Below are 27,358 nucleotides of genomic sequence, written 5' to 3' on the forward strand. Positions count from 1 at the left end.
AATTTGCCATGCAGTCGTATATCATGCAAGGAATCGTCCCCGAGATACAAGGCGTTATCCTCAACACGATTCTCGGCAAAGATCTTCGAGAATTAATCATCCTTGTATAAGAAGGAGATCTCCTAGTGGTTGGCTTCCGAGGAGATTGTGGTTGACAGACGACGCCGACCTCTAAGTCGGGTTGGCCAAGGTCCTGCAGACCGAGCTGAACTGTTGATTGTGGTCGGTGCCTACTTCGAGGTCGGGTCGGCACTTATGGTCATTCAGTGGTCATGATAGTGAGATGTCAGCTAGAGCCGAGATCACTACTTGTAGTTGGTGTCCGGATGGGTTGCGGGGATCATGCTCGACATCTGATGCCGATCTTGTTCACAACCTCCTTTCCGAGCTATTGGCCTTATGTTGCTTTCATACAATTCTAGTTGTCTGGTCAGTCTATTTTTACCCATAACATAATTTAAATATGAAATGGTGAACATTATTCATAGGTCCCTCCTAATGCTGCTGAGCAATTTCTCATGTCTAATGCTCATATTTCAGTGTTAAAGACAGGCATGTATGAACTTCTACAAGTGGCAAATTTTTATCATCTGCTTTGGAACTTAGTCCACAACCAATATCGGTTGGATGATGCTTTTAAATAGATTTGGTGCTCACAAGTGCCTTTGAAAATCTGCTTCTTTGTCTGGAAAGCATTCTTGGTCAAATTGAGACTGAGAGATCTGTTTGGCAGAGCAGAATTAATTTGGTATCTCGTTGCGTTTGTTGCATTGCTGCCAATACTGTCTACTGATCATGCTGGCCAGATCTGTTTGGAAGTATTTTGGCTTGATATTCGATGTTCCATTTATCACTGACCAGTCTGTTGTGGAATGGTGTTGTCAATGGTTTGCTTTGGTTTCCAATTCTCTCAGATTGGATAGATTGGGGGCATTGTCCCTTATTTATTCTATGGAAGCTCTGGAAATAATGGAATGCTCGTATAGAAAGTATCACTCCCCGCAGGAAATAATCAATAGGGTCCTCTTTCAGAGCTAATCTATGGTCTGTCATCTGTGATTTAAAGCATGCATCTGCCTGCTCGTCGTATGAGATGATCTGTTTGGGTTTCTTGGGGGTTGCTGTCTTGCCGACCCATCCTTGTATGCTAGTCGTTTATTGGATTCTTCCTCTCTTTGGCTATTTTAAGTTGAATGTAGATAGGGCATCTAGGGGTAACCTGGGTGGAGCCAGTGGAGGAGGTATTCTTTGGGACTATTCTGGCCACTGCTTTCACTTTTGCTTCTTATTATGGGATATGCACAAACTCAGAGGCCGTGATTCATTCTTTATAAATGGAGTGCAGCTTTGTTTTCAGCAGGGTTTTAAAATTCTTGCTATTGAATCTAACTCCAAAATTCTGGTTTATGACTGGTTGTGTGGACGCCCACATTGGCAGTTGTGGTATAGTTGCACTCAGCTTATGGACCTTTCGTCTCTTATGCGTCTCCAGATCAGTAATGTTGATCGTGAAGGCAACAAGGTGGCTGATCTGTTAGCAAATTGTGCATGTAAACTCATCTTTCTTTGACCTTTTCTTCTAGTATCAGCTTCATGAGGATACTTGTCAGGCAGTTTTTTGGGACCGCACAGGCACAGCCCTTCCAAATCTTTGTGTTCTCTTGAGTTTATAATTTTCTCTAGAGCACAGCAGCTTGCACCTCTGTTGGTTTGTTGCAGATGGCTTGTTTGCTTAGGGTGGAGTAAGGCTTATATCCCCTTACAAATCTCTAGGTTTGTGTAGAATGACATTACAAGTTTATCTACACTAGGAATATAGAACCATAGTTCTGGCTCAGCAAAATAGCAATTCGGATCGCAAATGTCAGATCGCCAAATTTGGAACAGAAAAAGTAGGGGCGTTGACAATTTAGGTAAAATTGATCCATGCTTTTTATGGTAGACCCTAAAGCTAGAACATCCACATAAAATATTGTGATCCTGTCCTTCCCTGTAGGTAAAATTCTAGAATTCTTCCAACTCAAAAGCCTGCTTGGTGAAATTATTGCAAACATGTCAGGGTGATAGAACACAAGACTAGTAAAAGGCACACACAGCTGGCAACACTCATTTCTACATTTATTTCATTGCTACTGATGGCTGGAAGAAAATGCATGAAGCTATCCAAATAAGTCACACATCCAAATGATATTTACAGAAACCTAAATCAGTAAATGACAATATTATGACACAACATTAACTTTATCAACAAGCAAAAGGGGGTGAAAAGTTAGTATATGAGCTAATCTTATCCCCATGCAGACTTCATTGAAGAATGATTAATTGCATAAAACCAAGAACTATTGAAAGATTGAAGTCTCACCTGATGTTCAGAAATCTCCAAAGGGTCATCACAATCCTTGCTGGCATGATAGTTAGCAACGACAGAAACGAATCCAAACAGACAAAAAATCCAACATCAATAAGCTGCAAGAATTATACAAATATCAGACACTCCTTTGCACAGGATAGTATAGCGATAGATAAAACTGCCGCATAAAAACAATGTTGCACTGAATAGTTCAACATAGACACCAGATCCACTCCAATAATTTCAAAACATGCGTGTCCTCTAGAGTCCTTATCTAATACACTCTTTCTTTTTTCCTTTTTGTCTTTTTTTTTTTTTTTGGTCTTTACCAACCCCGGCAATGCCCAAAGCTCCAACATCCCACCGACCTCTTATCTCCTATTCATAAATTATAAGGTTCAGAACACAGGTTTACACATATATCTTGAACTTCATTCAATTGAATATATTTACTATAAAAGCATACCTCTTTAAAAAATTAATTAAATAAAGGAAACCGTTGTGTGTGTGTGTGTGTTGAAAACTTTTTTGCTCAAAGTAGGTTTACCATTTTCAGTAAAAGTGTTTCATAGAATTCGGAAACATGTTTCATCCATTTATTTTGGAAATGTCTTCCTTGTAGACATACTGTGATGATTTCTGAGGGCATGACCAGGAGCCCAATTAGGGTTTCTACATAACGATCATAACAACCCTTATGTATTAACTGCAAGGCATGAGGCTCAATCCTACATCAACTGAGCATATGCATTTAATCACTAACAAGTTCACGAAGTTTCTAATGAAACAACAGTTAATATAGACAAACAAATCTTGTCCTGCATCTGAAGAAAGGAGGTGAATCTTATGTTGTAGATGATATGTAATGGGAAATGGGTTCAAAACTAAGATACACATACTACGCCCTTGAGAAGGAGATAAGTTATTACCAGTTCACACCTCCATGGCACATGGAACATAGTATTATAAACTCTTTGTCGTTTTTTCTCATTCCCAACAGATGTTGTGCTCCGCAGGGAATTTCCTCCATAAATTTCTCCAATAAAATATTTCAATGGCAGCTTCTCCACTGATGACAGATCTGCATGGCAATCAATTAAATGCTAAAGTAATATATTTCAAGCACTAGCAGTGCAGAAATGAATGTCAAAAGGCGAATGGAAGTACAGAAAGTTTCCCAAACACCATGGCCAGCTTTAGATCGCAATGCTATGTCATTAAGGTCTGTAGTGCATGGTCAACCAGATTTGAAGTATAAACTACTAAAATAAGCTCGACTCAAATATGCAAACAGGCTACGAGCCTATGACCACTTACTGCCTCCTAGAGGTAGTTAAAAGGTTATTTACTTGATACAATAATAATAATTTTCTGGTTGGGCCCCGCATCGGGGGCCCCAAGAGTAGGCATCCATAACCTGCTAAGTTATTCCAGCAACAGATCCTTGCCAGGAGTAGAACCCGGGTTTTATCCTAGGAGTATGCGTCATAACCAGCTGCACCATTCTACTAGAGACAATAGATTAATAATAATGAAAACTCGTTTGTTTATATTAGATAGTGGGCCTATTCTTTCTTGTTCCAGATAGTTGTCCAGACTTATAATTGTGCAGGGCAGTAAGCCCAGCCTTGGTTGAGTTAGATAGTTGATCTAGACTTGTTTGCTTATATTGGACAGTTCGTCCATTCTCATTTGTTCTGGATAGTTGTCCAGAATTATGATTGTGTTGGGCAGTTGCCAGTTGGTTGAGCTGGATAGTTGATCCAGACTCATTTGTGCCGGATGGTTGTTCCAATGACTCATATCACTAAAGTTGCAAAAGAGCTTGTTTATCTGAAGTTATTGGTCGTCTTATCGCCTTCACTTTCTCATATGCTCGCTCGCCTCTCATCACAGCCAGCGCTACTCATCTCCACAGCAGCGCTACTTTTTTTCTGCTTTTAAGAAATCTTTTATGTGTCTCTCCAAACTCAAGTTCGTCTTTTCAAAGCAACTTGAGTTTGAGGGTGGATATTAGAGAAAATTTTCTTTTTTAAGTTTAATTATATTAACCATTGTTCCAAGTTGGGCCTCATTAGGATGCTCTAGCTTGAAGGGGGTGTTGAAAAGTTGATAGTTGAATAAGGCTCATTGGACCCAAGACAATGTAATCAAGCCCATTTGGCCCAGGTTAATGTATTAAGGCCCATAGCATTCACGTTTTCATTAATATAATAAGAGTAGAAGGCTAGGGTTTCAATATACCCTAAGCATCTCATGTTCTTGATATGGCATCCTCCCCAAATGTTTCCTTATTTTCGCAATTAAAAGAGGGGATCAAGGATGGATGATGTAAGTGGATCTCCGATCACACAAATAGGGCCAGCATGGTCAAACATGTGATCCTACATGAAGCCCACATGAGGGGAAGCATGTGTTTGTTTAGTCTTTAATTTGTGTCTTTGAATAAATGTAAAAAGACTAAAATGCCCTCCCTTAAGGGGTCATCATGACTAGTGATTTAAGTAGGGGTACTTTTGTCTTCCCTTTCACTAGGGTTTTAGTTGTAGGCTATCAATAACCCCTATGGGATGTGTGACTCTTTAGCTTCAAGTATGAAGAAAACTTTCCTCGCCTTACATATGTTAACATTGGAGGCATGTGTTGATCTTGGTTTGATTGCTAAGCATCTTACCCTACTAATCACACTTTGCGCTTCCGGGTATGTCAAAATCAGTATCAGAGCAAATTAGCTCTTGGGATTTCATGCAAGGTGAAGTAGTGGCCTAAAGGATTGAATGGAAGGATAAATCAACAAGTAAATCCCTTGTGAGTTCCATGGAATTCCTTTAGGGCCTGTTTGGATTCAGTGAAATGGTGGGAAAGGAAACATGGTTTCTCAAGAAACTCTCTTTTTGTTGTTTGTAAGCACCGGAGCCATGAGAGGGGGGGGGGGGGTTGGTTTCCTAAGCAGTTAATTTTTCCTAAAATTCAGCCTTTTAATTTCTAACCCAGTCCCTTCGAAAAGGATGTTTCCTTTCCCACGTTTTCTTGTCGCAAAAACTCTGTCGAATGCAAACTGCCTGCTAAAGTACCTTGCTACTATCGATGCTTTGTGGGTTCCACCATGATGTATATATTTTATCCACACCAACCATCCACTTTTTTTCAAATCATTTTAGGGCATGAGCCCAAAAATAGGCAGATTCAAATCTCAGGTGGACCACTTCACAGGAAAACAGTGGTGATTGAACACACCTATTTAAAACTTCCTAGGGCCCGCTATAATGTTTATTTGCCATCCAACTTATTGATAAGGTCACACGGACCTGGATGAAGAGAAAACACAAATATCAGCTTGATGCAAAAGTTCTTTGGCCCCCAAGAAGTTTCCAATGATATGCATTCAATCCGCATTGTTTCCTATGGTATGGTCCATCTGAGATTTGGATATGCATCATTTTTGGGCTCATGACATAAAATGATCTGGCAAAATGGAGGAATGGTGTGTATAAAACACATACATTGTGGTGGGCCCACAGAGCACCGACCAGTGGAGACACTACTATAGGCAGCACCAATAGGCAATCTGCATCCAACTTTGACAATGGGAAAAGCTTTGATACTCCAGCAGAATATAGTAGATGATATACATGCATTTGGAATTTGCATGCAAGAAATATAGTAATTTAAAATAAATTGTGCAAATTATTGGTTCCAATTTAGACATGTCATGAACCCAGCATTACCCTTATTGGATCATCTTCCCAATGGATAGGTGAAAATCTATCGGACAGTTAAAAACGAAAAATATTCAATAGGAACAGACAAGTGTCCATGAATCAAAGGTTAGGATTATCCAGCGAATCCGACTTTCGCGCTGTGACTTTGAGACAATGGCTTTCACAGTCCAGTCAGCTTAATTTCAGTTAATTAGTTCCGCACACACAGTTTCTAAGTTCATGCATATCAAGCCTGTGAGAGTATGAAATAACTCACATTCCAAGTCTGGATTCCTTTTTTTTTCTGAAAAAAGGAGCAGGATAAGTTTCTTTAACTGAGTTTCACATGGGACCACCATGTTCTCTTTGTCAAATCCACTCCATCCATCGGGATCATCCCTCAAAGTTAGGCATTGGGACAAAAAATCACCCCAGACCACAATTTAGGTCAGCCACACCACAAGAAACTATAGGGACAAGATGAACATGGGTTCATGTGTCTAGCATGTTCCATCTAAATCATTCATCAGATGCCCCTCACCCCTTGGATGAATACTTCGATACTACAAAGGAAATATTAATTGTTAATTCCATACATCCCACCTCTGGACACATAGGCACCACATGATACCAAAATAATTTCTCAATAGAATTTTATTTTGCCAAACATACGATTTGAAAACAAATCTCAATTTTCTCGAGAAAATGTTGTTGATATACAAACAAGATAAATAATGTTCCTTTCCCACACTTTCCTAGAAACAAAGTTTCTCAAGAAATACAATTTACTTACCCACACTTTTCACAAACCCAAACAGACCTTAAGGGGATTCATCATTCGAAGGGAAGTAGATTACTCAATAATTTCACATTTCATTTATTTCGTAATTGAATATCTAATTCGGAAAGTCAACGTTGAAGGAAGAAGGAACTAATCATATATTAGTTGGTCCTCCATGCATGCAATTGGTTAATCAATTGAGAAAATATACAAAGCCAAGCCCAAATTACTGGGTTCTTTTATTTGGGAACAGACATCGTGAAAGCAGTTCAACAACTTTGTTCAACAGAGGAGATTTATGATCCAGTGACCATCCACCTAGGGACCACCAGATGAGCAATGCGGATCACTAAACCATGGCCCTCATACAAAATTCTAGTCAAAACAAAGTTGTTGCTAATTCTGGCTGAACACTGTATAATACAACTAATCAATCAACAACCAATACAGATTAATTCCCAAAAAGAAAAGAAAGAGATGAGAGACAAAAGCAAGATAAATGTGTTTCTGTGGAGAGGAGAGAGAACTAGACGGAGATTTACCATTTGAATTCTCCGCCATCACTCGATTCCAGTCCAACAACTCCGCAGTTTCCAATTTCCCAACATTCCCATTTGGTTCAGGCCTCTGCTGCAGGCCTGTCGAACCCGGCCCCACACCACTCTCCTCCTTCACGGATTCTTCAGAAATAGTCCCATTCACAGCCCTCTGCCTCAATTCAACCCCAGAAATCCGACGCTCTGCATGCAAGTACTGGCAATCATCATTCGGCCCAACAGCTGCAACCACTGTCTTGACGGCCGTTCCAGTTCCTGAAATCAGAGGATCGCAGATGCTCCGTCCATTGCAATGAGATTCAAATCCATCCACGTGAGGGCCATTACGATCTACAGGAGATGGAAGCGAGCTGGACGTCTTCTTCGATCCTTTGTTCCGCCGGCGTCGGCGTTTGTGAATGGATAGAAGTGGAGGATCCTGTGATGCGACATCGTCATGGGCCAAATCAGAGATCGTACCATGGATGAAGGTTGCAGCATCGCCAGAACTGTCACTGGTGAGGAGATTGAAGGAGAGGCTTCTGCCAGTGGATCTAATGGCCATGGATGGATAGAAAGAGAGAGAGATGCAAAATCACATCCGTCGGCTGATCTTATCAATCTGATCAATTGCATAAATATAAACTTTGAGTAGGTCCAATCATCATGAAAGATTTAGGGAAACCCACCTCAGTGCTTTCTTGAACTGTGACAGATTGAGGGTACGGCCCACCAGATGGACGGTGCAGAGAGAGATGTTCGTGGGTTTGGAGAACGAGAATTCAGCGATTTCAAGAGAAGCAGAAGGGTTCCTTGCAGAAAGGAGCTAGGGTTTCTGAAATATGAAGCCCGCTTCTTCTTCTTTTCTCCGTCTTTCCCGTTGTTTCTTTGAGAGCGTTCCGAAACACAGACGTGTATAGGGTCCTACGCCCGCACGTCTCCAGCTGGGAACGGGCAGGAGCTTTGAGTAGTCACCGGGATGTAACCGTTCATTCAATTTTTTCGTATCAGTAGGGCGTGTTTGGGCGGTGGGTTTAGAAGGGATTCGGTGGGATGGGATTCTAAAAACATAATTATTACCCATGGCAGGGATTGCCTCCTTTCGCCGTGGGATAAGATTAATGCCATGCTTTGTTGGTAATACGGTGGTGGTACATTGAATGAAAATACCCACCATTATTTAAAATTATTGAGAATAACATACATATATCTAAACCGTTTATTTGTTTTGTAACCTCGTAAATTTATGGCATGGGCCTAAAAATGAGGTAGATCCAAAACTTATGTGGCCTCAAAGAAGTTTTCAATGGAAGTATTCAGTCCCCGTTGCTTTCTATGGTAGGGTCCACTGGAGCTTTAGATTTACCTGATTTTTTGGCCTATGCTCTAAAATAATCTCAAAAAAAGGTGGATATTGTGGATATAGCCCACACATCATAGTGAGACCTATACAACTTTCTGACATTGAGTGAAATTGGCACGGACCAATGTAATTCCATCTCATCTAATTCCAAGCTTTTCCATTCTTCCCATGGATTGGAATTGGCACAGGCCAGATGAACCGCATCCCACCTAATCCCTTCTAATCCCACTACCCAAACACGCCTGGACCAATTCCATGGGATTAGGTGGGATGGAATAGATTTTAAGGTAATGATAGTAGTGTCAGTGTTGGCCCTTGATCCCATGGGTTTGGTATAGCCCATGAGATATAAAGCAGCCTGTTTAGACCGTTTCAAATGGATGCGTTTGCATGTACATTGCTTCTTGTGATGTGCCCCACTCACTATTGTATATTTACCTTAAAACAGGTTTATGTCTAAATGTAGGCCGGTGAAGACGATGGATGGAGTAGATATCTCATTGATATCTTGGTGGACCCCACATAGAGGTGAAAAGTCACATCCTAAGATTGGCAGAATCCATGTTAGCTACGGGCACTACTCACGAGGGCGAGATACATCCCGCCATCCCAAATGGGGGATGGGATGAGATGGCGCAGGATAACCCTCTTAATCTCATCTAATACCATATCCAGCGCTTGGCCAAACACGCCCTTATAGTTTATAGGAGTAAAAAGAAGGCAGATCTGAGGCTCAAGTGGACAACACCACATGAAGCATTGGTGGTAATGACTCTCACCGTTGAAACTTTTATATAGCCCACCATGATGTTTATTTGTCATCCAACCTATTCATTAACATAGACCTGGATGAAGAGAAATACAAATATAAGCTCCATCCAAAACTTATGTAGCCCCAAAAAAAAGTTTTCAACAGTAAGATTTTAATCCCCATCGTGTAGTCCACTTGATCCTTGGATCAGCCTCATTTTAGTGCTTATACTCTAAAATGATAGGGAGAAAAATGGATGAACGGTGGCTACTCAAAGCTCCTGCCCCTTCAATTGAAGGTATTGCAAATTGAGTTAGGTGGGGCCCACCGTGGTGTTTATGAGAAATGCACCCCGTCTATCTATTTTGCCATATTATAATATAGCTTAGGCTCAAAAAATAGACTAATCGAAGACTGAAGAGGGATGCTAGATAGGAAATAGTGAGGATTAAATGTACGCCATTGTAACATTCGAGGGGCCACATAAGTTTTAGATCAAGCTAATATTTTTGTGTTTTCAGATCATCTGAGTAGGAGCTACATTGTTAAGGCAGCATATAAACGTCTGGTTGGACCCAAGGAGATTTTAGTGGTAGGCATTTCCCTACACACTTTTTACTGTCATATGGCCCACATTTTTATTTTTATTTTTATTTTTATTTTTATTTTTTACACGCACACACACCCCACACACTCACCCGGGTGGAATTTCACCACCTATGAGTACTCGAACCCTTGATCGGGAGTTGAAACTCCTGAGAGTCATATGACCCACTTGAGTTTATGATTTACCTTAATTTTTTTGAATACTGCACAATGGAAAATGGGATGAATTTCTCAAAAGCATCAAGATGGCTCAATATTTCAAACATTCGATTATAGATCATTAATCTAAAAAGAGATAAATTATCAACCAATTTAAATAATTTATTTGAAAGCTTTTATTTATTGACTTTCCACCTTATAAAGTAGGACTTGTCATATAAATAATTTAAACATGTTGGTATGTTGTATTTACTTATAATTTAAATGAATTAAGCATTTTTTATTTACCTAGCAAATTTTAAGTGGATATCAGCACCTTTGAGATCTCATAAAATGAGATAAAGTCATATGTGCCTCAATGATGTATATGTTTATCCATGCCGTACATTTATTTTGCCAGATCATTTTAGGGCAAGAGCCCAAAAATGAGGCAAATTTAAAGTTTTAGTGGACCACACCAAAGGTAGCAGTGGGAAAAATGACGCCACCATTGAACTCATTATTTTGTGTAATGTGGTCCACTTGAGTTTTAGATCCCACCCTTTTTTTTACCCATACCTTAAAACAATATGAAAAAAAAAAATGGACGGTGTGGATATAACACACATCATAGTGGGGTCCACAGAGTTTTAGTAACGAAAGGAGGGTGAGATTTGCACCATTTTCTATTTGCTGGTCCCAATCTTCCCAAATAGCCTGTATAAATAATTATTGTTCTTTTACCACTTAGTTACTGGTATTTTCACCAAAACAAAACCGCCCAAGTCACTGAAAGATGGCCCAAATAGATGGCCCAAATTCAATAGTTAAAGTCAACAACTTGAGAGTTGTTTTGAATTGCAGATCACAGATGATACGGAGTGTTTTATATTCTAATGTTCATCATTTTCTTCCCCTTCAATAAGGCATTTCACTGTTGTTTTTTTAGATGATGCATTATAATTGCTTGTTACGTGTAGCCAAAAATAAATAAATTTAAATATTTAGATTTGCCATGCACATTGCATGTTTATGCCATGGGTGGACCATCCATCATGCATACAAAGATATCATTTTGCCACTTCAAGGAATGAGGGTTGGGATCACCTTTTCACCTATTTAAGATACCATAGAATAATAAAATCTCTTGGCCATAAACTAAGAGATTAAGTGAGCTGATGTCCTGACATGGTGGTGAACAATGGAGAACACTGAAGGGTAGTAATATGTAATATAAAATAGTAAATAATCCAAATTCAAATAAACTTAAAAGTCCATTAATTAATTGTTTATTTGATCTTTATTTTTCGCTTAAGTCCTTTCGAGTGGGTCCAACTGTTGGTTGCTCAGTTTGTTTTTAGTTATATAATGTGTCAATATCGATACAGCGGATCGATCCAAACCGATCAACTTTAACCTCAATCGCCAAAATAAGCAAATATGCCCAATATAAATATATGCGACCAGATTCTGAGAAGATCAGTCGCTTACTCGGCTACTTGTAGAAGTTTACAACAATCAGGCAATAATTAGATAGCGGAGTTCTTCCTCCGAAGATGTATTACTTTGTACATTTCACAAGAAAGGACTTTCAGAATACTAGTGCAAATCAAACAAAAAGAAAAACTCATAATCGATCACTAGGAGCAACTCAAAGAATGCCTCTCTTGAAAGAATTGCTTAATATTTGATAAAGAAAAAATTCAGCATATGAGTGTAGACTTAGCTTACAACTAAATATTACAACTAAGGATTACCGCTACTTGATTATTCTAACTCTTGAGACAAATTGATAGATAACTTTGTTTGGTTTGATCCGGTAGATTATAGATTTGATTGGTTGTGTTCCTCTGTTATTTATTAGATTTTTGTTGTAGCTTGTTCTTCCATTACTACCATGGCTACAGTAGTCAAAAAGCCTCTTTCTATACCATTTTCTTGATACGTTTTTCTTTTGTGATTGTTCCTGTTCTGAACGCCTCTCGGCCGCTTGTTTCGTTTCGTTGACCAAGGTTTTATTTTGGTTGCCCTCAGTCCCCTTTTATATCTCAAACAACTCGATCGCACTTATTGTATATCGAACGTAACATTTTGTCGACCATCCACTGACATGTAGAATTAAATTTACACCACTGGAAGCCCATTGTAAGACCCGTATCCTAGTCCGTACTGTTCCATCGAATCCTGCGATCCTTCCTGTCGAATTTCGGCAACCTGTGACGTATAATCGACGTTGCGATCGACCCTAAGTCGTATGTTGTAGATTTGAGTCGGCTTAATTTGAGACTTGTACCATTGCGACCGCACCGTCGCCGCGGTTCCGACGCCACGTCTCTCGCACCGATCCGATACCCTGGCAGGAAGATATGAGCCGGCGTTTATTTCGAAGAAAACGCCGCGCGTTTGCAATCCCAAGAGAATCTCTACAATATGTCAAATCAATCCCATCCATCACCTCATGTCAAGTACAAGCAACCCATGCTTTCTCTCTCCAAAGTCAACCCTTTCTCACCCTCTCTCTTACACACCCATGCTAGTCAAGTACACATCACCTCACCCATCACTCACATCCATCACTCTCTCTCTTTACATCCCATCTCTCCCTCTCTCTCTCTCTCTCTCTCTCTCTCTCATTTCTCAACTCTATCCCAAGCAACAAGTGAGCTCACATCCAAGCTTCTCCATGTGAGAGAAATGTGATTTTGGTGGCCCACTTTCTCATCCCAAATCCTCCATCCTAGCCTTTCACTTCTCATCTTCCACCATCAAAGTGAAGCTTAAGGAGACCGGCATTTCAACGAACCGAGAAGATCGACCGATGGGTGTTTATTAGACTAGATTTTTCATGTTTTATGATGGGCAAAGTGAGGCCTACCGAATCAATTGCATGGATCTCACTTTGGACCACTAGGTGTGGCCAATGGCCCACCTTGATGCTCATGATCATTCCATGATGGGGTCATTTTCCATGGACCCCATCATGATATTTATCTTCCTTGCATGCATAGGGTCATCTAGACCGTCTATTTTGGTGGAGAAAGGATCTCCACCGTTGATTTTCAATTTAATGGGCCCACATGCAATGGGACCCACTTGATGTACAATTGGATGCTTGAAACGGAGGGCCCATAGTGCCGGGGTCCCTCCATCACGCGTGTCCCACTCTCTTTTTCTCTCTCTCCCTCTCCTATTATGTATGTATTTTATGTATGATGGAATGGCCTTATGGTCCACCCGAATGGACCCCACCATGAGGCATGGTTTGGACCCAATCCATTTGTGGGTGAGGCCCATCTTGCATGTGCATGTGATCCACACAACCCCACCATGTGATGGCCCGCCTAAGCGGGGCCCACCCCAATGTGCGTGTAATGTCCAGACGTCCAGGGACGTCCCTGGACGTTAATTGAAAACACAAATATGAGCTTGGTTCATGAGTTTTGGAAGGGGTTTGTCCATGTAGGCCCCACCTTGATGTATGGGACTAATCCACACCGTCCATTCCATTTTCCAAATCATTTTAGGCGTTGAGCCAGAAGATGAAACTGATCCAAGCTTCTGGCGGGCCATACCTTTCAAAACAGTGATCTCCACCGTTTAAAGTTCTCCGAATTTTTCTACACGCTGAAACAGGTCCAATATTGGGCTTGATGAACTTGTTATGGACTATGAAATCTGATGGTTAGAGTGGATTACCTTGAAGCGGGCCCCACACGTGAAAAACCATAGAAATACCGGTTTTCCAAAAATATATATATATATATATATAATATAAGGGGCAGCGCCTGCTGCCACTGACACAGCAGCAGCAGCAGCACGCTGCTGCGTTCTTTGACGGGCGGCCAGCAGGGACCCACGGCTCCAGCCGTGGGCCCCACAGTGATGTATATTTTTCCATCCAATCCGTCCATTAGGTGGGACCCTGCTCGAAGTGGGCCCCCTCCAAATTTCAGCCTCTTCCAAGACTCAGTTGGCCCACACCAAAGGAAACAGTGGGATTGAACTCTCTACCATTGAAGTTTAGGATCAATATGAAATTTGTTTTTCCACTTCAATCCAGGTCTGCGTGACCTCCTCAACAGGTTGGATGGAAAGCAAACGTTATGGTGGGCCCCACGTTGAACCCACAGTGATGTATGTATTTTATTCACACCGTCCCCAGCACGGGACGGTGGAACCCACCGTGTATGTGTTCTCTCCAGGCCGTCCACGGCAGTGGACGGTGAGCTCCACCATGATTTATGTGGTTATCCACACTGTCCACTCTCTGGACAGTGGACCCCACCATGATCTATATGTTTTATCCGCACCGTCCACCCCGGATAGTGGGACCCACCCCTACAGTTGCCCTGTGTGTGCGTGCGTGTGTGTATGTGTGTGTGTGTGTGTGTATATATATATATATATTACATTGTATATATATTATATATATATATATATTATATTTTATAATATACCTGATGGTAGGCCTTCATGTGGACCCCCACCATGATGCATGTGCTGCATCCAAGCTGTCCAATCATTTTGAAAGCCCATTTTAAGGCTTGAGACAAAAAATAAGATAGATATGTGGTTCAAATGGACCCCACCTTGGCATATGATTGGGGCCCATCTTGATTTACTTATGGTCATCCATTGAGGCTCACCTTGGTATATATCTAGGGCCCATATGATTAGGCCCATTTGGTATGCATAAGGCCCATGTTACAAGGCCCATTGTGATGTCTTCAAAGGCCCATGGGATATGGCCCATTGCAATGTACATAAGGCCCGTTGGTGGGGGCCCATTAATGCGGCCCATTTGATGAATGTAAGGCCCATGTGATACGGCCCATTTGATGTATCTAAGGCCCATGGGTCGAGGCCCAACGGGATGTCCTTAGGGTCCATTGCAATGTGTGATTCCATATGGTTTATGTAATGGTATTTTATGGCGAGCCATGCCTTGGGAGCGATGTTGGTTTGACGTCCACATTGTAAATACAATGTTGGTTAAATGTCCGCATTGTAACTCTCCTTAAGGCCCATTGATAGGCCCATACTTATTGATAGTTCATTACTTTATAACATGCTTAGTGCACTTCTATGATTCATGCCCATACGCATCATCTGTATGCTTGAGATGAGGAATGTTTGATCATAGCATAAGCCGTTGGGCTGAGACATTTACGGGACTCTTTATGAGACGGAGTGCCCCACATGATCACGTGGTACGCGCAGGATTGCTGCATGATTGTACGGTGTGACTCATGCATCTCGCATATGTGTGACTTGATCACTGCACGCCCTAGCGACATCAGGGCCGTGGCTCCACAGACATATCGTGGATGGCCGTATCGGATACCGGAAATGTTTGGTTCCAGCACTGTGGGCACTTAGGATGTCCTTGGGTGAAAGTCCCAGAACCCTTTTGGTACCAGGAGATGCTCCAACGTCTAGACCGAGTGGATACATGAGCGCCCGAGTGCCGAATACCAGTAGGCCGCGTCTCCCACTGTGTCGTGGTCGGTTGGAAGGGGGTGTGGCCTTATCCGCCCGAGTGAGGGGGCTATAAGCTAGGCTGAGTTTGACCAGCTAGCAAATGAGTCCGCTATCGACGAGCCGGGTAGATATTGGCAGACTACTAGTCAGGCGGATAGTGTGGTCTCTTCCACTTGCTTGACTGTGCAGCTAGGGAGGAGGCAGTCAGTGTGAGGTGTATTAGACCCCGGTGATATCCAGAGAGGAACTGTATTGATATAATGAGTACAGGCACGCTTGCTTTGCATCTCGCATATGACATTTGGCTACATAGGCCTCGCATCGCATGGCCTTGGTATAGCCGATAACATTCATGCCTTGCATCTCATAGCTTTGATATAGCTGATAGCATTCATGGACTTACCGCATATTTCCGCATTACTCTGATATTATATACTTGGCACTCGCCGTACACACACTTTCACCACCCTCTAAGCTTTCTATAAGCTTATGCACGATAGATGCGTGCAGGTGGCGTTAAGTTGCAGCAGCGTTGAGCTTGGAGCGTGCAGCCGAGCTTCTGGAGTTTCTTTTACTTTCATTATATTGTATTTCCCTTTCATACGCATTGTACTTAAGTTTTTGATATAGTGGATATGTGGTGTTGTTGTTTTGTGACTTGGTTATGCTTGTGATTATGCTCCATCACAAAAAAAAAATTCATACTGAAAATCCTCCTTGTAGGATCCCAGGATCGGAATCTGGCGTATGGGCGCTGGGAGCCGAGAATGGGGTACTACGGAGGCTGTCGGCGCCGGATTCGGCGATCGAGAATTTTGTGAGCCCGGTTTCCGAGTTTGGGGCGTGACACCCGCAAAAAGCACTCCAAATCTTTGAAGATTTTTTTTTCAATTTCTTATCTTTCATACAATGTCACATGTCACCCTCTGATAGGCTTTTATTGAATTGCCACAAATATGGTACAACATTGCCCCCTATGTCGCTTTGCCTTTGGTAAAAAGGTGACAGTGACGTTGTTCCATTGTCTGCTACCATAAATGCAATCGATCGTTAATCCACATGTTATTTCATCATTAATTCTACTCGACCAATACTATATCAAGATATATTCTTTACCTTACACTTTTAGGTTGTCCATGCGACACGTAGCATAAAAGCATATCGTACAAGAAGTCATGATCATATCTTCATTAATGCACACATACCACGGTCGATACATAAATAATTGTAAAGTCGATGCTTCACCCCTCTTACTCTTTCTTTTCTTTGACATAAACACTTCCCAATTTCTTTTCTTCAAATCATCACCATAGTTGCATTCTCTTCTTCCTCTACTTCGGCTTTCCACTTGGATCATTCATTAATGACCTTGATGTCTTTATCATCTTGTGTGATTATTGATCTCTTCATCAATACTCCAACTAACCCAGATACTACAGTGTTGCCACTTGGTCCTACTTTTCATTCGGCAATCACTCATGAATAGTGTTCGAATTGTCGGTATCGCTACAAGTTTCGTTAGACGGAGATAAATATATAATATCGTGATCGCCGATAACCAGAAATGCAGGGAAAAAAGGGAAAACATGGAGAAAATGCTGAAATTTTTCAATGAAACTTCAGGACATGCCTAAATACACATATTTACATATTCATGAATGAAAAAATTGTAAAAAGAATACATTAAATAATAAGCTTCCATTTAGTTAGGGCTAAAAGGCATGCGTTGTTGTAAGAAATCACTCAAATAGTAACCAAAATGAGTTTATATAATACAAATGCAAACTTATAATAATTAAGACATGCAAAAGTAAATGAATTTAAAAAAAATACACATTTTTTGCCATATTTCATCCCCACATAGAGTGACGAGGTGGCTCGTAATCATTGTCCAGATCTCGTGGCAGTTGAGAGTAGTACTGTTGCCCAACATGTTGACAGTACTGTTCCCGGGTCAACCTCTACTCATACCAATTGAGGAACTCTCTTATGTACCTCTGATAATCATCCTCCCCAAACTGTACGAGTACCCGTAGACGTGGGTATTGTGTGACATACATCAACGGCATTTGCTGAGAAAGGTGCTGAGGGAACAGATCAAGTCCAACCCCGACACTTTGATAGTATTATTGTCAGTCATATGGGTACCCCCAATATCCTTATGTCAAAGAGTCATGACTCAAAGAACTATCTTCTGGCTGCCTGTACCCATGGGTAGATGAGCGTGATTGAATGTCAGAGCTGTCATGGCCATACCCATGATATCCCCCATGAGCATAAGGTGGGACAGAGGTGGAGCTCCCCTGATCTGAACTTATGTCTATAGATGACAAGTAGCATGTGAGAGCATCAGCCGCGGCGCGTCCGGCTTTCTTCTTTAAATGACGCTCGAACATATATATGAGATCTGATGCTCTCACACTGGATGGTGGATGAGATCCATGATCCTCGTCCTGAGTGGCATGGTCAAAGCTCCGCTCCTCAGTGAACTGGCCAAGAGATTGTTGGCTCTGAGCCATCGTGTATCCCCCACCACTACCACCCCCACCCCCACTAGTACCACCTATACTAGTGTCGGTGCCTTCATCCCCTCCCTCATCACCGTCGTCATCGTCGACGTCCCCAGGACCAGTGTCGAGTGGGGTTTGAGTCTCATCATCATCATCATTACTCACTACGACTTGATGATGGGGAGGGGGTCATTAAGATGCTTCATCACCCTCATTGGAACGTGCCGAACTCTTCACTAAAGGATCAAAGGAGTCTGTATCCACTTTCTGTTGGATTACTACCTGATCGACATCGATACCTAGAGAGGCTACTCCCTTGGCTACATGTGGAGCAGGGCCTCCCTCCGCATCATCTAAATCAGCTAATTTTACCCACTCATAAAGTAGGTCCTCATCATCATCACCTATCTATGCCATGGTACCGATAGACAACAGGTCCAGTGTGTCCAGATTTTCCTCCATGTCTCAGTCTACCCGTAACTGCTTTTCTCTTAACTTTATATTGTAGTGGCAATAAACGAGCTTCTACAACTTCTCATATGCCAACATGTTCCTTTTGCTGGTATGTATAAGTGACTATGTGCTCCAATTCCTCTCACATAGTGAAGAGGATACAGTCTGTGTGAGAACACGGATTGTCAATAACTGCAGTGCGGGCGTGTCGACTTCGTACATTGCCCACCACTCATCATATATCCATGAGGCGCTTATTTTATTTTGAAGTTTAAACTAAAAATGCAATTACTTAATTATGTTATTATACTCACACGGCATCATCGTAATTTCAATCGATGCTTTTGCTTGTGCAGATGAGAACGTACCCCTCGCATTCCTAAGCCGCAACAATTGTAAACACAGATTCACAGGTCATTATTTTTAATCACCCATATTTCTAGAGGCTATAAGGAAGAAAATTTATTGCATTACCTGGTTACCAAAATTTGCTTGCGCTATCGATTCTGGGAACAATCGTTCGAACACTTCGTGAACAGTCATCGTCAAATCACTATTCTCGTGAAGCCGACATTTATAATGAAACTTAGGATTCGGGTAGTATGTTGAAACCTAAATATTAGTTACTCAGTTGTATTAACATGCAAACAGAAGTGATGCTTAAAGTGCAAGTGCAAGTGGTAAAAAAGATAGGTAAACGTAACGAACTTACCATCTTGGTGGAGTGAATGCTCAGGAGTCTCAGTCCATCGATAATCGATGATATTGATCACCCACTAATACGAACTGGGGATTGCAGTCATTATCCCCTCTCTCATAATTCTCATAAGCTCATACATTGACCTCATCGTAGGCCACATCTTATTATCTACAGCTCGCAGGACCTTATAGATCGGATATAGGAAGGAAACAATGTTATGAACTTTATCTTAGAAGGAATCGAAAAGCACTATCTTCGAAACATTCTTTGCACCCTTAGTCTTCCTCTGATTCCACTCAAAGTATCTCTCGGATCTAAACAAATTTCTGAGACCCACGCGGTGCCTGTATAAGCTGTCGAGTGCAATGAAGTTTGTGACAAACCGTATTGCGCCTGGTCTAAAAATGTCCCCTCCACAACACTCACGCATTGCAGCCAATAACCATGAGTGATTGTATATAAAGTTTGTCACTCTCGTCACATCTTGGATGGTCCTCTTGATAGAATCCCTCTGGCCTATCTTATCGAGCATTAAATCAATGCAGTATGCGACACACGGGGTCCAATAGAGATTGTACTTCCTCATCAATTTATTCCCCGCCTTAACAAACGCATTGCCATTGTTCGTCACAACTTGGACAACATTCTAGGACCCAACATCTCTAATCACTCCTTTTAGGAGATCATATATGTAATCATGATCTTTTATTTTGGCTAATGCATCAATGGATTTGAGGAAAACAAGCTGCCCTCTACAGTACATCATGAAATTGATAATGAACAATTTTGTGAGCCCCGTCCACCCATCACACATGATTGTCATCATGTACTACTTCCACTTTGGCTTGAATCCACGTACCTAAGCTTACATCTCCTCATGCTCCCGATCGAGGTAGACGTCAAGAATCTCCTGTGGCGTGGGAGGCTTTACGCCGGGCCCGACATGCTACACCTCCTCAATCATATTTTTGAGTGTGAAGACTAGCTGCTGCATTTGATGGTATATGGCTCGAAATGAACCACCTAGATATATCGCCCCCCACTTTCTCCCTGAGCCCTTTGCTCCACATATTTTTTAATCTCTTTTGATTAACACCTACAATGGGTGCATCTGGGACATGAGTGCTTTGCATGCGTTGTAGGTCATGCCCGCTGCCTCCCTCAAATCGTTTGCTACTCCCACTAGCCTCATGTCGAGACATCCCAAACAACGACCTAATCTCATCAAATCGTCTTTTTTACTCCCCTTCCCACTCTGAAGCCCAAGACTCACGAATCACTTGTCTAAAATCCCTCCTTTCTCGGGCCGTAACACAGTCATCGGGATATACAATCCTCTCATCGTCGTCGTCATCTTGCTCGTCGATAGCACCTAGTCCCCATCCAGTGCTTCGTAGCTCCTCCCTCAGATCCCTCTCCCAATCCTTCCGTTGCAGCTTGTGTGACTTCACTTCAGTCAACACTCTTCTCATCTACTCTCTCACTGGCCTTATTACACTTGGATAGTCTTTCACATTCTTGTATCCCCCTGTCAAATGTTCCTTTAGCCTAGACACTCCCCCACTCCGTATCACTTGGCCACAATAGTTGCATGTCTCCATATTTATTCCCCTCCACTGGCCGTCCATGCTTCCACCCAATGTCTCTTGCTCCTCCTTTTCCCTATCCAGACAACATTTTGCTCCCTAATAGCATATAAATTTGTAAATAATTGACAAAAAAGAGCGTCGACTGATATTCGGTGTAACAAGCCCAGATCAGTTAAAGGGTTAGGATGTTAAATCAAATCAAAATTTCATGTAACTTACAATTGAGGAAAGAGTCTGCAGATTGCGTATTGAGTAAATTCCATAGACCTAAGGTGATTTATGTACTTTATTAGCTAACTACGGATCAAGGTTATCTTAACTATGGAAACATTGGAATGATCAAAGTTAACTAGCTACGGATGTCACCAAGTTATGTGGACCCATCATAATATGTGCTATATATCTAAACTGTCCATCCATTTGGAGAGATCATTTCATGTCACGAAGTAAATAATGAGGCAGATCCATAGTTCAATGGTGGGCCCTAAGAAGGTTTCAATGGTGGGTGTCAATGTCCCAAATGTTTCCTATGGTGGGGTCCACTTATTATATCCAAACCGTTATGGTGGGCCCCACAAATGTTTTAATGGTGAGAGTCAACACATACATCGTGGTGGGGCCTACAGAACTTGGTGATGTCGCTTCAGGAGCATCTCGCTGCTCAGGAATCGGATTGCGTACTGAGTTACTCAGTACGCTCTTATCGTATTAATTAAACTTAGTTGGGCCCACCGTGAAAATAAGTGGTTTATCCACACCGTCCATACGTTTTTCAGCTCATTTAAGGGGTTGAGCCCAAAGTTGAACCATATCCAAATCTCAAGTGGATCATACCATAAGTTAGATGTCAAATAAACATTACAGTGGGCCTTAACCCCTAGGAGGTTTTTAATGGTAGAAATTCAATCACTATTGTTTTCCCATGGTGTGGTCCACCTAAGATTTTGATCTACCTATTTTATTAGATTTAATATTAAAATGATGTGTAAAAATGGATGGACAATGTGGATTAAAGACATATATCATAATGGGCCCATGGAGCATCGATCAGTGTCACTAGCTAAACTGCGTCCCTGCGTACGCACTAAGGTGGGCTAGTAGGAAGGAAAGTGGATTGGCTGGTGTACCACACACCAGCTATATAGCTGTTGTAGCCTGTAGGTACGTGTCGTGTCAAGACGAGCACTGACATTCCTCGAGCTCCAAGTTGTACGAACAGTTCAAAGGAGATCAAAGTTACATGGGCCCTACAATGATGTATTTATTATATCTATACCATTCATCTATTTTTATAGATCATTTTAAAGCATTATGCAAAAAATGAATCATATCCAAAGATCATCTGGACCACACCACAAATAACAATAGAGATAATGATTTTCACTGTTAAACAATTCGTAAGGCCCGCCATAACGTTTATTTTCCATCTAATTTGTTCATAAGGTCACAAAGGCCATAATAAAGAGGAAAAACAAATTTCATATTGATCTAAAACTTCTGTGACCCTAAAAAGGGTTTCAATGGTAGACGTTCAATCTCCCACTGCTTTTTTTTTTTTTAGTGGTCTACTTGATAGTTAGATCTATCTTATTTTTCGTCTCAAGCCTTAAGACGAGCACGCAAAATGGATGGACGATTTGGATATAACACATACCTCATGATCAGACCCATAGAACTTGCTGACGTCAATACACCAGCTATATAGCTGGCGTGAGGTACACTAGCCAATCCGGTTCCGGTAGGAAGCAGATTGCGTACTGAGTTACTCAGTACCGTTAGCGTGCTGAGTAAACACTGTGGGGTTCACTGTTATTTATTTATTTCATCCACTCCGTTCATTCATTTTAACACATAATTTTATGGCTTTACCGTAAAACGGAAGAATATAAAAAAACTCAAGTAGACCACGCCACAGGAAACAGTGTGATTGAACCTCTACCATTGAAAAATTCGTGGAGGCCACAGAAGCTTTTCATCAAACTGATATTTGTGTTTTTGCTTCATCGAGGTTTGTTCGACCTTATGAATAGGTTGGATGACAAATAAGCATAATTGTGGGCCCTAAGAAGGTTTCAACGGTGGAAATCATTATTCCACACTGTTTCCAATGGTATGGTCCATTTGATCTTTGGATTTACTTAAATTTTGGGATGAACCACTAAAATTAGTAGAAAAAATGGATAGAAGGTGTGGATAAATAACATACATTAACAGTGGGCCCAAATGAGTTGACTCAGTACAATAAAAGCATACTGAGTAACTCAGTACGCAATCCGATGTTTCTAAATCATTTTATGTTAAAAAACGTCGCTAGTGGTCCATGCTCTGTGGTCCCACCATGATGCATCTGTTTCATCTATTCCATCAGTCCATTTTTCTAGATCATTTTATGATAACAGTCCAAAAATGAGATGGATCAAAATCTCAAGTGGACCACACAATGTTGATTGAACATTTACGGTCTACCATTAAAAACTTCTTGCGGGCTACGAAAGTTTTGGATCAAGCTGATATTTCTTTTTTCCCTTCACCCAGGTACATAAGACCTAATCAACAGCTTGGATATCAAATAAACATTACAGCGGGCCCCAGGAGGTTTTAAATGGTGGACAATTAATCACTAATGTTTTCCCGTGGTGTGGTCCACCTGAGTTTTAAATCAACCTCATTTTTTTGGATCAAGCTCTAAAATGATATTTAAAAATGAATAGACAACATGGATACAACAGATGCATCATGGTGGGGCCCACGAAGCACCAACCTGCACCGTCAAAGCCAAAACCCCCCTTAAAATTGAAATCTGATCCCCAATTTTTGTATAAACCCTGAAAATCCTCTCCTTACCACCAAAATATCTAGATTTTCAACTCAAAAATCCCTCTCCCTCATCCCAATTTTTTTTAAAAAAAAACTCTATTTTCCAACAAGATCTCGAGATTTTCATAGCCCGCAAGCCGATTCTTTTTTGGAGAAGTTGTCGGAGGATTTTTCGACGGAAAAACCAATTTTTTTGGGGTTGAATCTTACCAGAAAGGTTGTCGATCTACACTCAACAGCTGTGAAGCTCTTGAAATTCGCGTCTTTAAACAAATCCGGGTGAAAAACAGGTATTTTCTTGTGTTTTTTGTTTTCGATTTTGACGATTTTATTGCCGACAACATCTCCATTTTATCGATAGAAGTGGGTAGTTGGCTACAGTTCCCACCCGTGGTTGGTGGGAACAGTGAAATATCAGTGATATTTTGAAAATATCAACAAACCGATATTATTGATGACATTATTGGTGATATCTGGCAGCGATTCAAATAAATGGGTTTTCAGTATTGCTGGCTCAGCGATACCGATATTATTGGTGATAATTCGATATTGTTGTCGATAATTTAAACACTGCCCATGAACACCTTCGTGAAATTGAACACAACTTTCCAAATATGCCCTAATGAAGTGTTACTTGTTTAATTGGACGGTCTTCCACATCCCTCCAATACATTCAAAACTCCACGAGCATGGCCGAAATCGATGAATGGTTGGGTTGAATGGTTTGCTCGCATTGAAGCACAACATGGTGATACATGAAAGCAAGCAGGAATTTATAATAGCGTTAAACTTTCTCTGCGTTAAACTTTCTCTTACAGCAACATCGACCTTGTGGAGATGGTCGACTAATACATTTCATTTTGGATGTGGCCCTATAAGTCGGTCACAGATATATGTGCATTCACTCACCTGCTCCCTTTTGAGGAGCCTGTTTATCCGAGCTTCGCTCTGAAGAATCCTCATCCCTTCACCCTCCCAGACAAGACCAGTAAGGCATATTCTACCTTTATGGCTCTTCAACGCAAGTTTCAGAATGAAGCAGATGAACAAGAACATGTGGCATTCCTACTGATGTGGATGTGTCATTTTCTCTTATGTTTAAGCGCTCTACAAATCACTAAGGAATATATTCATTTGGTCGAGGCGCTTGCTCAGGGACGTTAGTTTTCCCTTGCCCCTTCCGTGTTCGGTCACCTTTACCATAACATGTATGAAGCAACCATTAAAGAATTCTACCAATCTAGTGGGCCTATCTGACTTGTCTAAATGTGGTTTTACGAGTATTTTGGAGCAAAACTTGTCAAATCCACCCCAACAGATATCGAATTTACTTCCTTTGGCCACCACAAATTTCTTTGCTCAAAGATCAATTATTCTTTTTGTTGAATATATGAATTTCTTTCTTTCTTTCAACCTCAACAAGTCCAGTCATAACTTCTACCCCTTCAAGGATAAGGAGTTCGGTCCAATCTGGTTCACAGAAGAATACAAATCGACCAACACTGAAATGACAAACCTTATGGCGGATTGAAAAAGTAATTTAATATGCGGAGACTTACCATATGATAGCACCATAAACACAGGCATTAATGGCAAGGCTCACATTAAATAATATTGACATAATCTTCTTGTGCGCCATTTTCATTTGGCCCAAAGTATCTCTTTCCCTTACATGCACTGGACTTGTAACCAACCTCCAACTCATCAGCCTATTGCAGACTTGGTCACCAATTTTCAAACTCTCCATAAAGGATTTGAGACCCTCGGTTCATCCTTCACGCTCCCTCTTTTTATCAATTGTCCACAGCAACTAGAGTTATTCCACTCCTGGTGAAAAAATTATTATGGGACTCTAATCAACGGGTCTCATGAATTAATAATCGGCTAGCTTTCTTCTTCATCAAAGATGGAGAAACTCGTGGCTGAGAAAAAGAAGAATAAAGAAAGCACCAAGAAGTCAACCACTCAATCGGCCATACATTCTCCTGTCTAGATAAAAACACAATCAAGGAAGGCAACCTCAATCACATTGGTTGTCCTATCTCTAACACCAATAAAGATGATCACCCCTTCTTTTTCTTTAATAAAAACGATCGAACTAGCTTAACCCGAGCTGAAGCATCGGAAGAGCACAATGGTAGATTTAGCCATGATGGTTCTAACTACTCCGATCTCAGCGCCCTCAATTCCTTTGACCATTTTAAAGATCTCAGAGCTTAGGCCCATCATACCACTTTGCTTGCAACTTTTGGTCGAGCTACTTCAAGTATTTCCTCATCAACCAAAGTTATTGTGGATTTTGATAAGTATTACATAACTAAGTTCTAGTCGGGTGTATCTCTTATTAAATACTCTTAGAAGATGGAAGAGGTGTATAAGACACACAAAGATGCTCATTTTAACAAGGCATTTAATAAATGGCAGCGTGAAAAGGGAAGATTAAATGATCCTAATCTTCCTTTCGACCGATATCTCAAACCATATCCACATAATCCTCCTACTTTTTTGCGCTCCAATTGATCTAGCTTTGGTCATTGATCCTACCAAAAGTTCACCACCGGACGACCGATACATTACTATTGTTGTTCGATCAGATGTAGGTGGATGTTATTTCAACATGATGCCTTCTCTTTTTCCTATAATGATGTAGTTCCATTTGTTAACTTCCTTTTGTTTTCCTTCACAGTAACCAGAGAACTCTCGGTCACTGAAAAATCAATTGTTACATTGACTATTCAGGCCGAGGTAACTACTCCAAGCACTCCTGCCGACGTTGCCTAATACCAGGCCAAAATATTTTAAGTGTCTAACTCAAAAAGGACTACAAGTGACATTCAACAACCATCAGATCAAATTGAAGGCTAAGTGGAGGTAATAGTATATCATCCGTGGAGTCTTTTATTATCATTTTGCAATTCATAACTACATCACTTATATTTGATCAAGATAAAAAATCAATAGAATCAGTTGCGCAATTGGCCTTACCTTCCATTCAGTCTACTTTTCCCCTAGAACCGACTGATCAACCAATTGCTTCGGTAGATGAACAACATATTGCTCCTCTAGATGAAGTAAAAACATTTGGGCAAGAGATACCTCAACCAGCTGAAAACCGCTCATGTTTGAAGTACAGAGATTACAACGGTCGACGCCTTCAGTCCACTGATCCCATCTGCCGATGATACTCATACCTTGTCTTCTTCATAAGAATTACTTCCTATAGAAGACATACTATCTTCCTTCGACCAAGCCTTTTCACATGACATCTTGGTGACCGAGTCTCCCACACCTTCAATAAAAAATTAGCAATTGTAAGAAGAATTACGAATACTATTTGGTCTGGTACTGCTGACATAATCATATCAAGATCGATCGAGAGATTGAACTTCCTCATTCATTGATACCAAACTCTTACTAGGTTGGATGAAACTTTGTCAGCCAAGCTACCTACATTGTATGAATCCTAAGTTTGATTCGCGAACACTAGGACACAATCGCTACGATCGACAGACTTAAAGTTGAATATTCGATCGCCTCCCTCAAGATAACCATGATCATAGTCGCTAAAGAGAAACTTGTTGC

General features: G+C 41.1%; 1 protein-coding gene across 1 annotated transcript in view; it reads right to left on the reverse strand.

The window, feature by feature from the left end:
• Window positions 1-8,356, reverse strand: part of LOC131248946 (protein POLLEN DEFECTIVE IN GUIDANCE 1) — a 32,005-nt gene extending 23,649 nt beyond the window's left edge. Inside the window, exons 1-4 of the mRNA XM_058249476.1 lie at window positions 8,058-8,356; window positions 7,375-7,990; window positions 3,280-3,431; window positions 2,363-2,466 (exon numbers count right to left, since the gene is read on the reverse strand). Of these exons, the coding sequence (XP_058105459.1) occupies window positions 2,363-2,466; window positions 3,280-3,431; window positions 7,375-7,933 (815 nt within the window). The 5' untranslated portion in view covers window positions 7,934-7,990; window positions 8,058-8,356. The remainder of the gene's footprint in view (window positions 1-2,362; window positions 2,467-3,279; window positions 3,432-7,374; window positions 7,991-8,057) is intronic.
• Between the last annotated feature and the right edge of the window lie 19,002 nt (window positions 8,357-27,358).

This window comes from Magnolia sinica, chromosome 6 (genome assembly GCF_029962835.1).
Source record: "Magnolia sinica isolate HGM2019 chromosome 6, MsV1, whole genome shotgun sequence".
Classification (NCBI taxonomy): domain Eukaryota; kingdom Viridiplantae; phylum Streptophyta; class Magnoliopsida; order Magnoliales; family Magnoliaceae; genus Magnolia; species Magnolia sinica.